Source organism: Scyliorhinus torazame, chromosome 1 (genome assembly GCF_047496885.1).
Source record: "Scyliorhinus torazame isolate Kashiwa2021f chromosome 1, sScyTor2.1, whole genome shotgun sequence".
Taxonomy (NCBI): domain Eukaryota; kingdom Metazoa; phylum Chordata; class Chondrichthyes; order Carcharhiniformes; family Scyliorhinidae; genus Scyliorhinus; species Scyliorhinus torazame.
This window is the reverse complement of record NC_092707.1, coordinates 64,999,451-65,013,029: the sequence shown is the minus strand read 5'-3', so window position 1 is coordinate 65,013,029 and position 13,579 is coordinate 64,999,451. Positions and strand designations below refer to the sequence as shown.

Here is a 13,579-nt window from a genome sequence, read left to right as displayed (position 1 = left end):
TTTTTTTTTTAAAAGTCATTAAAAAGCAGAATGGTTTTTAGCCTGTACAATTGAACTTTTGGACTGAATGTTTCAAAATTACAAATCTGATTAGCGTATGGTACTTTGGTGCAACCGTTGTCAGTTTGAGTGGGAAGAGGTTGGTTTCTTATTCCTTTTAATCTGTATTTGTCCTTTTTGCAGTGAATTCCCAATAGAATTTTGTTTTGCTAACGATATAAAAAGTACAAAGGGAAAATAATTGGGTTTCCGCCCATTACTCTGAAGGTTTTGTTAAAATAAAGTAACAAAAGCTATTTTTGAATAAAGGTAAAAGGTAAGGTTTACCATAGTCCCAGATCAATATAGGCTGCTTTCCATGGTGGTGATTTAACTTGAGGAGCAACACACCTCTGGTGAGGGGCACAATTGAGACGGTGGAGCCTTCATGAATAACCTCAGCGGTACGGAAATTGAACCTGCGCTGCTGGCCTCGCTCTGCATCATGCACCAGCTGTTTAACCTACGGAGTTAAACCTGTTCCCTATTTTTGAATAGAATGGGAGTGATGGCAGGGTAAATTACCTGATTTCCATTGTATCAATCTTTAGTTACTTCTAACTTTCAAGTTTTTATCTAAATTTGATCAGTAGTGTGCAATATAATTCCAAATTTCAGATGAATATTTGAGTACTGAAAGAATTGACTTATTTTTCCAAGCATAAGAACATAACATAAGAACATAAGGAGTAGGCCACCTGGCCCCTCAAGCCTGTTCGGCCATTCAATAAGATCATGGCTGATCTTTTTGTAGACTCAGCTCCACTTACCCACCTGCTCACCATAACCCTTAATTCCTTTACTGTTCACAAAACTATCTATCTTTGCCTTTATAAACATCCATCTCGATGCTTTTTTAAACCTTTTAAGATGGATAACCAAAGACTTCCTATGAGGCAAACAGAAAGAAAACTGCCGGAAAAAATGTCCTATTTTAAAACTTTTGCCGTAACAAACCATCTAAAATCAACATAATTCAAGCATTAATTAACAGGGTGAACGATATTTCAAATTTAAAAAGAGAAATTTAATTTTAAAGTACATGAAATATATCCTCCCGTAGTAACAAATGCATATTATTTCCCATGCAAATGTAGTGTCATGGGAGTGTCCCTTTAAGGAATGATTTTTGTCTTATCACATGACTTCAGTGATGTCATTGTGTGGGTGGAGCTGGGCTGTGGCACTGAGCTTTACTTTCACTTTGAGTTTGGACTGGTTTGAACTGCACAGGTTGAAAGAAGAATCTCTCATCTTCAGTTTAAGAACTGTTTCCAGACTGCTTGATAACTTAAAAGAGATAATTGCTTTCTGGAAGGAATTCAAACCTGCTGTTTGAGAAGGGGAACAGAGTATCACTGCAGAACAGAAAGCTGTTCCATTCCGACAGAACCTTGCTTATTTACATGAATTCTGTGTTTTGAGCTGCTAACCTGAAAAACGCTTCCTGACCTAACCATGCTGCAATTAACTTTCTGTTTAAACTTTGTTTCTTAGATGTTCATCCCCATGGCAGCCCCAAGTTATATAAGAGTGCAAATTTGAAAAGGAGTTTCTGGTTTTACTTGAATTTTGTTATTAAATTGGAACAGTTAAGGGGGAATTCATTAAGGGTTATACATAGATTATTGTAGCTGTGTAGGGTCTTTGTGTTTGTAGTTGATAAAAATTCTTACTGTGTGTGTTTATACAAATGTTAACTAAATTCGTAGAATGAAGCTTGTTTTTTGATTAAAAGTGCCTAAGAACTCTGTTGAATACACCTGAAAGGCAGGCTCTTGTGCTTATTGTAACCAAAATCAATAAACAGTAATAGGTCAAGTGAACTCCATAATATACTTTGCCGTTTTCTAAACCCTGGCCCATAGCAGTAGGACCATTTGCAATCTCAAGTCTTTCCAATTTGGCCTTCGTTTTGTAGGATCTCTCACTTTCCATCCAATGGTGCTTGAGTCGCATTCACCTGCAGCTATATTCCATCTGAAGTCCCTGGACACAGTTACCACTGACGGGGCACACATCTACAAACCATTTGCTCATTCAGGACATGACAGTCCTGGCACAGAATCTCACAGAGACGCCCTTCTCTGATTCCGTCAAATGGGTCTAGTTGGCTCTGGCAACTGAGACAACAGCAGTGGATCTTGTCCAATCTACAATCCCTTTCCCTTCCTGTCTTTGTTCTCTGCTGTTTCCAACTGTTCAACATACACCATACACAGTCTCTGCTTTATTCGAGACCTGCTTCAACACCAGGATCTATTCAAAGACTGCAGAACAGAAAGCTGTTCCATTCCGACAGAACCTTGCTTATTTACATGAATTCTGTGTTTTGAGCTGCTAACCTGAAAAACGCTTCCTGACCTAACCATGCTGCAAATAACTTTCTGTTTAAACTTTGTTTCTTAGATGTTCATCCCCATGGCAGCCCCAAGTTATATGAGCATTTCTTGGAACCTAATGATTTCATAATCAAAAAAAAATGAACCTTCTTCCAGAATACTCTCCAACCCACTTTGCTCTTGAAGGGACATTACACAAAATGTGTACATTCCAAAGCACATGGGTCGTCACAGAAGAAATCTGAAAATTATTCCCCCCTCCCATATAAGATACACAAATCATGAGAAGATAACATCTTTATATCTGCCACACTATGTATACGTTGCGCAAAGCTGGGGCTCATCAGAAGATGGATGAATTTTGCATGACTCGTGTTGATCTTTTCTGTTTTCTACTGCACATTCATTTTAAATGTTTGTGGAATTCTTGGAACTAGCTGATGTGACAAAATGGTGTCAAAAGTTTACGGCAGGAAGCAGGCTGCTACTGACACATATTCTTATTTCATGTGTTAGTGGCATAGTATGTATTTTGTTCCAGGAAAACTTGGCCTCAATTTTTGCAATATGCGGAGCTTGAAATGGTTTTATGTAGAATGCCGTGTCTGTCAGTCAAATTATGGTGGAGAAGTTTATAAATTATGGCACGAAGTGCACCCAACCACTTAGATAAGAATGCGGGTAATGAAAATTGGAGTTCACCTGAGGCACTGATTTGAACAGCATTCCTAATTAATCCAGATGGAAGCTGGCCCTGATGGGAAACAAACATGAAAACCCGCAATGGGGTGGGGGTAATTCCAAGTTCACTGCTTGGAAGAGGTCGGGATATAATTGAAGAACTTTATATAAAAAAAAACTTAGAGTAGCCAATTGATTTTGTCCAATTAAGGGGCAATTTAGCGTGGCCAAACCACTTAGCCTGCACATCTTTGGGTTGTGGGGGTGAAACCCACGCAAACACGGGGAGAACGTGCAAACTCCACACGGACAGTGACCAGAGCCGGGATCGAACCTGGGACCTCGGCGCATGAGGCATCAGGGCTAACCCACTGCGCCACCGTGCTGCCCATAATTGAAGAACTTGCGAGACCTCGGAACATCCCAAACTGCTTCACAATCAAGTACTTTTGATGTGCAGTCATTGTCGTAGGAAGCATATCTTTTTTGATTTGATTTTGATTTGATTTATTGTCACATGTACCAAAGTACAGTGAAAAGTATTTTTCTGCGGTCGATGGAACGTACAGTATGTACATAGACAAAAAGAATAATCAACAGAGTACATTGACAAATGGTACATCGACAAACAGTGATTGGTTACAGCAAACAAGGGGCTAAACAAAGCAAATACATCAGCAAGAGCAGCATAGGACTTCGTGAATAGTGTTCTTACAGGGAACAGATCAGTCCAAGGGGGAGTCATTGAGGAGTCTTGTAGCTGTGGGGAAGAAGCTGTTCCTGTGTCTGGATGTGCGGGTCTTCAGACTTCTGTACCTTCTGCCTGACGAAGGGTCTGGAAGAAGGCAATGCCTGGGTGGGAGGGATCTCTGATAATGCTGACTGCCTTCCTGAGGCAGCGGGAGGTGTAGACAGAATCGATGTGGGGGTGGCAAGCTTGTGTGATGCGCTGGGCTGAGTTCACCCCACTCTGCAGTTTCTTGCGATCTTGGATCAAGCAGTTGCCATACCAAGCTGCGATGCAGCCGGATAGGATGCTCTCTATGGCACATCTGTAGAAGTTTGTGAGAGTCGATGCAGATATGCCGAATTTCTTTAGCTTGCATAAGAAGCTAAGACATTGTTGGGCTTTCTTGACTGTTGACTGTTGCATCAGTGTGAGTGGACCAGGACAGACTGTTGATGATGGTGACCCCCAGGAATTTAAAGCTATCGACCATCTCCACTTCAGAGCCATTGATGCATAGTGTGTCGTGCTACGCTTCCTGAAGTCGCCGACCAGTTCCTTGGTCTTTCCGACATTTGGAGAGAAGTTGTTTTCGGTACACCATGCAACCAAGTGATTTATCTCCCTTTTGTAGTCTGATTCGTCGTTGTTTGAGATACGGCCCACCACAGTTGTATCATCCGCAAACTTGTAGATTGAATTGGAGTTAAATCTTGCCACAGTCATGTTTATAGGTAGTACAGTAGAGGAGTGAGCACACATCCTTTCGGGGCCCCGGTGTTGAGGACTATTGTGGAAGAGGTGCTGTTGCCTATCCTGACAGATTGCGGACAGATGTCAGTCAGTTTAGACAGTGGAAGATTCCACAAAGAGCAACAAAATGAATGATTAGATTATTTGTTTTAGATGTTGATTGATCATGTTGTTCTGGGCAATTTTTTAATGTTTTGAGTAGTCAAAAGTGCATAACGAGTAATTGCTGATCGGTTCTGCTTTTTTTTTTTATTGCGCCTATTACAATATGAGCCTTCCTCCAGTTATGCCACTCTTCCGGTTTTAACTGATAGATTAATGAGTTGCTTGCTATAGAAACAGTAGGTCAGATGCAATTAGAAAAGGTGGAAGTCTGTTAATTATATGTTTTTCATTCTTGTCAGTATTAGGAGATTTCTCCTAATCTGTTATTCCAGTAACCTTGTTATCTTAGAGCATGGCTTTGCTTATGTGTGGATAATGGGATGCAGTAACTTCAGTGTCCTTAGCACGTTGCACTAGCGCACAACTGTTTCTGGGCGCCAGGTCGTAAATGTAGATTCGAAGCCACAAGGGTCCAAGTGTTAAGTAATGGGTATCCATTAATTGACACTGATATGTAAAGGGGCTTCAGGTGGCCTCTGTCAGATAGATGATGTATAGTGAGAGTTTTGTGCAAAGGCTGTTGGAATGAAATAAATGTGTGTTTGTGAAAAAGGAACAGAACTTTAGACTCTTCATATCACAGCAACTATAACGTCTAACACCAAGTGCTAATCACTGTGAAACTCCCTGCTTAGCACTTGCTCTCTTTCCTCATTTACAACTACTCCAGCTCTTGTTTGACCCTGCAGTTTTAATTTAATTAGATGTATTTTGTGTGGAACATTTAGAAAACAAAACCTCGTGAAATATTAAATGAATTAATGAAGTATGATCATCATTTGTTTGTGACTATTTGGAAGAAGTTAGAGGTTTGTCAGGCACGATTTACCCCTTCTAATTGCTTCCTTACATTTCTTTCTAATGTATTCCTAGTCTTGCAGAACTTCCATGTCCAGTGATTTATCCAACAACCAAGTAAATGCAACCCGCCGCACATTTACTGTTTCCTTCAGCACCATTTTGGTTCTTTATCTCATGTAGATTTTTCTCTTTCTATCCAAAACTGCTGAGCTGCCACTATCATTTGTCCAATTGCACACAATGACTAAACTGCTTTGACAATTTTGAGACCGATGCCTGGGCCCCAACCGGCTACTTGACTGCCCCAAATGCAGTTAAAATTCCTTTCGCTCTCCGATTGCTGCTAAATACCAGATATCAATCTCCAGCCAACGCAGCCTCAAAGATGGTGAAGGATTTGAATTAGGATTTTGTTTATTGTCACGTGTACCAAGGTACATTGAAAAGTATTTTTCTGCGAGCAGTTCAACAGATCATGAAGTACATGAAAAGAAAAGGAAATAAAGAAAATACATAATAGGGCAACATCAGGTATACAATGTAACTACATAACACCGGCATCGGGTGAAGCATAACAGCCCTCGTGGGCCACTATACTAAAGTATCAACCTAGATTATTTGTTTAAAACCCTTTGCCCACAACATTCTGTGTTTGTGGTTACGAACAGTAACCAGACAAGTTGGCAATTGAGACTTTGGTCTGGAATTTCATTACCGATTTGGGCAGTTCGGGTCCGGGAAATATACTGACATGGCAGAGACCCGCTTCGATATATTAAATGTCACATCCAATCTTCGCTCTTGAGGAGTGAGGTTGGGACGAGTGCCCTGCCAACCTTGGAAACAGATTGAAGGTGGCCACAGGGGCGGGCGATTACCAAAGCTGACTGGATAGAAGACCCGTCTCCGTTTTGTTGGACTTTATTCCAGTTTTTTTCAAAGCTGTTAGGCTGCCAAACATTCATAATGGGCTTAGCTGTAATAACAACCCATGGGAAATGTCCACAATGAATTCTATTGAAACTGCGGGAACAGATGGTAATGGCTTTTTCCAAAGCTACACCAGATGGCCTATCAATCAATATACTCTCTTGTAAAGGGTGTTTGTTTCTCTGTCAGCTGCAGCTTGGCTTTTTTCATTTTGAAAGGCTGGAGATTGAAGTAATCTCAAATCACGATACTTAAAAAAAATATATATATTTTTATTGGTACTTTCAATTTATACGCAGTAACATTTTACGTTTAATATTGATTGATTGATTGATTGATATTTATTGTCAAGTACTGAAGTACTGTGAAAAGTATTTTTCTTCAGCCAAGGGAACGTACACAGTACTTACATAGTAGACAAAAGAATATTTACAGCATGTGTGGAAAATCACGATACTTAACATACGTTATCCACTCTTCAAGAGTGTTTACATCTCCTCCATACATTTGTGACTCGCACAATGCAGGTTAAGGTCCTTGGAACAGTGAGAATATGGTCTGTTTGAACTCAGCACTAATTTGAAATGGCCCTGCTATGTTTGAGTGTCCCTCCTGTAAGATTCACACCCCACCCCCTCCTTCCTGCCAGCAAAATGGGATCTACCAGAAATGGCGGCATGAGCCATTTGGGTTGCTCCTCCCATTTTTTAAAGGTCCCTAGAGTTGGCCCAACTCTGAGAAAATCTGGTCCTTTAACTCTCCTTCTGCTTGCCACTGCATTGTTTGTACCAGCTATACCTATTTTCTAACTGGTCTTCTCTACATTGGAGAGACCAAATGCCTTGCATCGCACCTTTGTTCAACCTGCAAGCATGACCTGGCTTTTTAGTTCTTCACCTTGCTCCCAATCTGATCATTCTACCCCTTGGCCGGCTGCAATGTTATAATGACGTTCAGTGCAAGGTAGAGAAACAGGTACTTCAATTTTTGTGCTGGCACTTTACAGCCTTCTGGACTCAACATTGAGTTCAACGCTTTTTTTAAAACATTTTTTTTATTCTCCTTTTTCACATTTTCTCCCACATTTACATCCATCAACAATAAACAATAATCAGCAAGATATGTCAGCCCCCATAATAACAACAATCCCATCTACCCACCAACCCCCAAACCTCAACCCGCATGTTTACATAAACAAATGACAAAAAGGAATCGGGGATTACCCGTAGTCACCCTTAATCTTACACAGCTCCCCCCCCCCCCCGCCCCCAACCACCCCAGGCCTCCAGCTCCTCCCGTCCGCTGCCTCTTGTAAAACTCCTCCTCCCAACCTCGGTTCCTTCCCCCCCAACTTTCCACCCCGGCTAGACCACTAAGACCCTGTTCTGCCAGGCTCCGATAGCCGCAGCCCCTCCCCCCACCTCACTCCCGTTCACTGGCCGGCTTAAACCGGCCAGCGTGGAGGCCCCCGCCCGGGTCCCTTTCCCACTTGCCCGGCCCTAGGAAAGCCCAAAGATCGCATTTTAGCACACAAACCCCGCATATCCACCTACACCCCAAAGAACCCTCATTTCGAGTGAAAGTCCCGTCCCTTCCCTTGTCCAAATATATACCACATTGGCTCCTTTAGTCTCTACACCCGCGCGCAGTGATACAAAAAAGAAGAAAATACTGTCATGTGGTTACATCGGCACATGGCCATTCCTCAGTTTGTCAGTTCTGCCACAGTCCTTCTGCTTTCGCAAACTCCTCCGCTGCTTCCGCCGTTCCAAAATAAAAGTCCCTGAGCTTGTAAGTCACCCTCAGCTTCGCTGGATATACAATGCCGCACCTTGCTAATGTACAGTGCTCTCTTCACCCGGTTGAAGGCAGCCCGCCTCCTTGCCAGCTCCACCGTAAAGTCCTGGTATACACGTATACCAGCTCCAGCCCACTGCACCACCCGCTTCTGCTTGGCCCAGCTCAGGACGTTCTCCTTCACACTGTACCTACGGAAGCACAGAGTCACTGCCCTTGGCGACTCACTCGCCTATGGTACAGGCCTCCACGACCGATGAGCCCGATCCAGTTCATATCGGGAGGGATCCTCCCCCTCCCCCAATAGTTTTGCCAACATCGCGGCAAAATACTCAGTCGGCTTCGGTCCTTCAACTCCTTCGGGCAGCCCCAGAATCCTCAAATTCTGTCGCCTGGATCTGTTTTCCAGGTCTTCAATTTTTCCTCGCAGATCCTTGTTAGTATCCATCACCTTCCGCATCTCTTTCCCCATCGAGGCAAGTTGATCACCGTGCTGCAATAATGTCTCCTCCACTTCCATCAGTGCCTCCCCTTGCTCTCGCACCTCCGCCACTGCGCTCACCACCTCCATCCTCACCGGGGAAACCGCCTCCTCCACCAGCACACTCAAAACCTCCCTCATCTCCTTCCTCACCGTCTCCGTGCATTTTGCAATCTGCGCCAACTGCTTTTCAAATTCCGCAGCCATCACCTTAGTTATTTCTTCAGCCGTAAGCAGTGCGGTCTTCCCTGGTGCTCCAGCCTCCATTTTCCTTGGTGACCCCGCGGTGACCTTTCCACTCCCCGACGGACCTTCAGCTGTTTTTTTTCCGGACGTTTTCTTGCTCCACCTCGACATTTTTCTTTGTTCTTTTTTTCCTCCTGTGCCTCCTCCGTGCCTTCTCCCTGCTTCTGCCGCCTCCGTGGACCCTGGGACCGGGCTTAAAGCCCCGAAAATGCCGTTGCCGAACGGGAGCCCTCCATTGTGCGGCCGCCTCCCACCCGCCGTCACCGGAAGTCCCGAGTTCAACACTTTTACATCGTAACCTCTGACCACATTTTATTTAATCTTGTCCGGTTTCCTCTTATTTCCTCTGCCTACAGGCAGCAGTGATTAGGACCCTGCCATTCTCCTCCTCTGGACAGATTATTTGGGACTTTATTGTTCCACTAGCACCCCCTTTGGCTTTGCACCATGCAAACCTTTGTTAGAAACCTTCCCTCGCCGCCTTTTCTTCCACATTTGCCCCCCCCCCCCCTCCACCCCACCCCATTTCTCTTCCCAGATGCTGCCAGACCCCTCTGAGTCCTGCTGAGTTTATCCAGCATTTTGTTTTCATTTCAGATCAGCCATTATTTTATTGAATGGGAGAGTAGACCCGAGGAATCGAATGGCCTATTTCTGATCCTATTTCCTAACTTTGTATGAAAAGTTAAACCTTCACAGATGCTGCCAGACCTGCTGAACATTTCCAGCATTTTCTGTTTTTATTTCAGATTTCCAGAATTTGCAGTACATCTTTTCCTTTGCCGTATCTTTTTTGACTGAGTACCATGTTCTTTGGGCAAATTCTCAGTCAGCCGTTACAAGTTATCCATCTGTTTTGTAGTCTGTAAATAGTAAGGACGACCCTGGATGTGCACATTTTTATTTGTTGGGTCTTTCTCCTGCTGTGCTTCTAGCTAAGGTTATAAAATCTGTAACTGTACACAGCGTATCAAGACTAATCAGGTCACTGGTTTTTATAGGCATTTGTTTTAGCCTTCTTGTGATTGAGCGACCTATATAACATCTGCCACAAATGGTATGTTAACCAGAATTTAACAGGCTCAAAATGGTGTTGAAAAATATACAATAACTGAAGCAACATCACTTTGCATGTTATTTTTGCTGTCTTTTTGCAAGTTTGCATTTTTTGATGCATTTGTTAAAGTGACTATATACTCTTTACTTATATACAACAGTTATTACCAGTTTTCAGCTATATGGAAGAACAGTTTGACTAAACATCTAATTCACGCTGTTACGCTACCAAAAAGATTCTTTTTTTTAAAAAAAACTACCAAAATGCAACTTCCTGGATTATAAATGCATATCTAGGTAAAGCTTTGGAGGAAAATGTGAAATTATGGAAGGTAGTTGGTGCTTTAGTTAAATTCATGAAGTGCAGAGTACTTATCTATGAAAATGTTAACTACCACTTTGGATTAAAAATGTGGGATGAGGCCCTATTGATTAGGGGATAGAATTTATTACCTTTTCTGCAAGTAGAGCCTTCTATATCCTCACACTTTTAATAGAATGCAGTAAAATGTTTATAGCTGCTTCGGCTAATAAATTAATTTTATGCAGGATTGAAGAGATAGCAAATATAACTTGAACTGATTTTCCACACATTAACATTGATCCTCTTTCGACTAATGAAAATGATCTTGCTTATGTTTTCAGAGTAATCCTCATGGCTTCAATAGCTTGGTTTTCATGTTTGCTACTGGTTTGTCTCTTGGATTGACAATGAACACTGAGATGACCGTTTTCTCCCCAGTTGTACCACAATGTTAGAACTGTATGGCACAGTGGGAACTCTTGACACATGTGACTTTCTGACTCCACCGTTCTCCATGGCAATTGCCGAAAGCTGAAGCAGTCTGTGACCTTGGTGTCATTTGTGATCCTGAGATGAGCTCCCAACCCCTCGATGAATGACAAAGACATTCTGCTTCTACCTTCTTAACACCACTCCAAGCCCTCATCCAGGCCTTTACGTCCTGACTTGACTCAATCCAATGCATTCCTTACCGGCCTTCTATGTTCGCTTCACCTTAAACATGAGGTCTTTCAAATTCTGTTGCCCTAACTCAAACCATCACCCATCACCCCAGTGCTTCCTGACTTGCATTCATTCCTGGTTAAGCAATGCTTTGATTTTTAAAAATTCTCATCCTTACTTTAACATCCCTCCACGGCCTTGCCTGTGATCATCTCTGTAATCTTTACCTGTCCTACAGCCCTCTGTTTTTGATGCCTCTCCAGCTCTGACCACTTCAGCACCCCCAAATTGGTGCTGGCCCTTTAGCTGCCCCAGCCCCGATCTCTGGAATTCCCTCCCTACTTCTCTACTTTTATTTTCTCCTTTTAAGATACTTCTTAAAACCAAGCCTGTTAGTTGAAACCTGAACAATGTTTGTTCTGGGCAAAGGAAATGTGATGGTGGCTCAATGCCTGTTGTATGGGCACTGGAGTTAAAACCCTTTGTCTGAAAGGAAATAAACTTTAATTACATCTAACCCACATAGTGTGGAGGTTAGGATTCAAAATGTTGAAACTCGACAGCGCGGGCATCTCTCATTTCGTGAACATAGGAATAATGTCAAAATATAAACTGCAGTATGTAGCTCGCAACAAAAGGGAGAAAATTAGATGTTAACATTCAATGCCTCTCCTCTCTCCTGTCCTTCCCCAGAATTACTATACTTGGAACTGGTGCAAAATGGTTAGCCGTTCTCGAAGAAAAACACCTGAAACCAGGTAATACTCGCTTTATCTAAGAAAATGTGTTTAATTCTGTTTTATGACATTTGTTCTGGGTTCTTTAAGGTTATTTCATTTCTATGAATATTGCAACTTTATTGCACAAAATTGATGTTTTTCTTGAGACCTGTGTTGTGGCTGGGGCTGGGTTTTCTCAGCACCCTTATATCGGGTCCATTTTCAGGTTCTGAATCCACTGCAGGTCTGAGCGTGCCAAATGTCCGCATTTTGTGGGGAGTGGATTGACTCCACTGTGTCTATCCACGACAGACATTGGGAGCTAAAAATAGTGGACCCCATTTTAAAGGCAGCGAATTGGCTTCAGTGTGTCCACCAGCCTTCAGGGGGCAGCCTTATCTGAGCATTGGCATGGCAGCTTGTTGTGGTTGGGTGGCCCCAGAGTTCACTACCGTCTTCCTGAAGGTCATGATAGAGGCAGTCTGAATCAGGAGGAGCATATTTGGAAAGCAGCAGGAGGTGGCCTGCCTGGCAAAAGAAAAAGGAGGCATAGATGAAGGTCGCCAGGAAGGCTAGCAGCCATGGCGTCGGTATCAGGATTTGGGACCAGCGGAGAAAGCACTTCAACAGCCCTCTGCCTTCTGGAAATGCGAGTGTGCAGCACAGCCAGACTATCAGCCATGGGTTTCTTACATGAATGGCACACACTACTGAGCAGGAGGGCCCCAAGGCAGGCAGTGAATAGTTAGACCAAGGAGATAAATGCCCATTGCCCACCCTTAAATGAGAGATGAGAACAGAGTGATGCAAGCTTTGGCGTATGGTAATTAAGCCCTGGCCAAATGCAGTGACAGGAGCAACACATTCTGACACTGGATCAGGATGGACTAATGGGAAGTTTAAGTGTAGCTGACCTCTCCACCCTCGCATTGCGAGTGAAATTAGCACACGGCACCTGTGAGCGGGGCCATTAAGGGGACCAACCTAGCAATATTGAGGCCCATTGAGGAGGAGGCACTTGACATTGCAGGTGGTTGATGAATTTGGTGTGTGGCAGAAATTGGGTGATGGTTTATTGACAAGATGGCGGCCCAATAGTAGGAATCCCTTGTATTCCATGCATAAATTTGCATGGCAAGGAACACTGAATTGCATCCCGCATCATGACCGCAAGGGGATCGTAAAGCTAGTGCAACTCAACTCTGGCTGGAGAACATAGGACTGAACTTTCCGATTCTGCAGTTACATCCGCAGGATTTGTCTGGTCTTAGACCGAAACGTCGGCACTGCCCCCACACCGATGCTCTGCCCGGTGGGGGCGACTAGCAGCTGTGCTGTGTAAAGCCCCCCGGCTTTACCTGCGGATGTGGCCGCAGAATGGCCGGGTCTGTGGCGGCTGTGCTGTGCAACCCCCCCCCCCCCCCCCCGGACGTTGTCAGGGACTCGGAACATCAAGCGAGGGAATTGGATGACGTTCTGAGGCCGCCCCGACGGCATGAGGCGTACTCTTCGAGTATGTCATTTTTTGGTGTTTCCAGCGTAATAACGCATTCTCCGGCCAACGCGATTTTGGTGTCGCCGATCGGAGAATCCAACCCACAGTCTCCCAAAAGGAGGATCTGGGCCTTTATAACCCCGCCTTCATGAAAAAAATCTGCCCTTGCATGAATGAAGTTGCGAACATGCTCACAGCGTCCCCAAGGAAGGGTGCCACAGACATCTCAGCCTCCAGGACACCCTCTTGAGCATCCTGCCTCCAAATCTGTTTCAACCAGGGAGCCTGCCACACAGTAGCTCTTGCAATAGGGCAAAAAAGTGGTGTTGATATCATAAAGGGGCTTATCTGAATCCATATTGACCGCCATAATGCAGAAA

At 43.7% G+C, this 13,579-nt stretch overlaps 1 protein-coding gene across 1 annotated transcript in view; it reads left to right on the top strand.

Annotated features, from left to right (window-relative positions):
* The window catches only part of aacs (acetoacetyl-CoA synthetase), a 234,282-nt gene that overhangs the window by 157,345 nt on the left and 63,358 nt on the right, over nucleotides 1-13,579 (top strand). Inside the window, exon 11 of the mRNA XM_072495803.1 lies at nucleotides 11,679-11,743. Coding sequence (XP_072351904.1) covers nucleotides 11,679-11,743 — 65 coding nt within the window. The remainder of the gene's footprint in view (nucleotides 1-11,678; nucleotides 11,744-13,579) is intronic.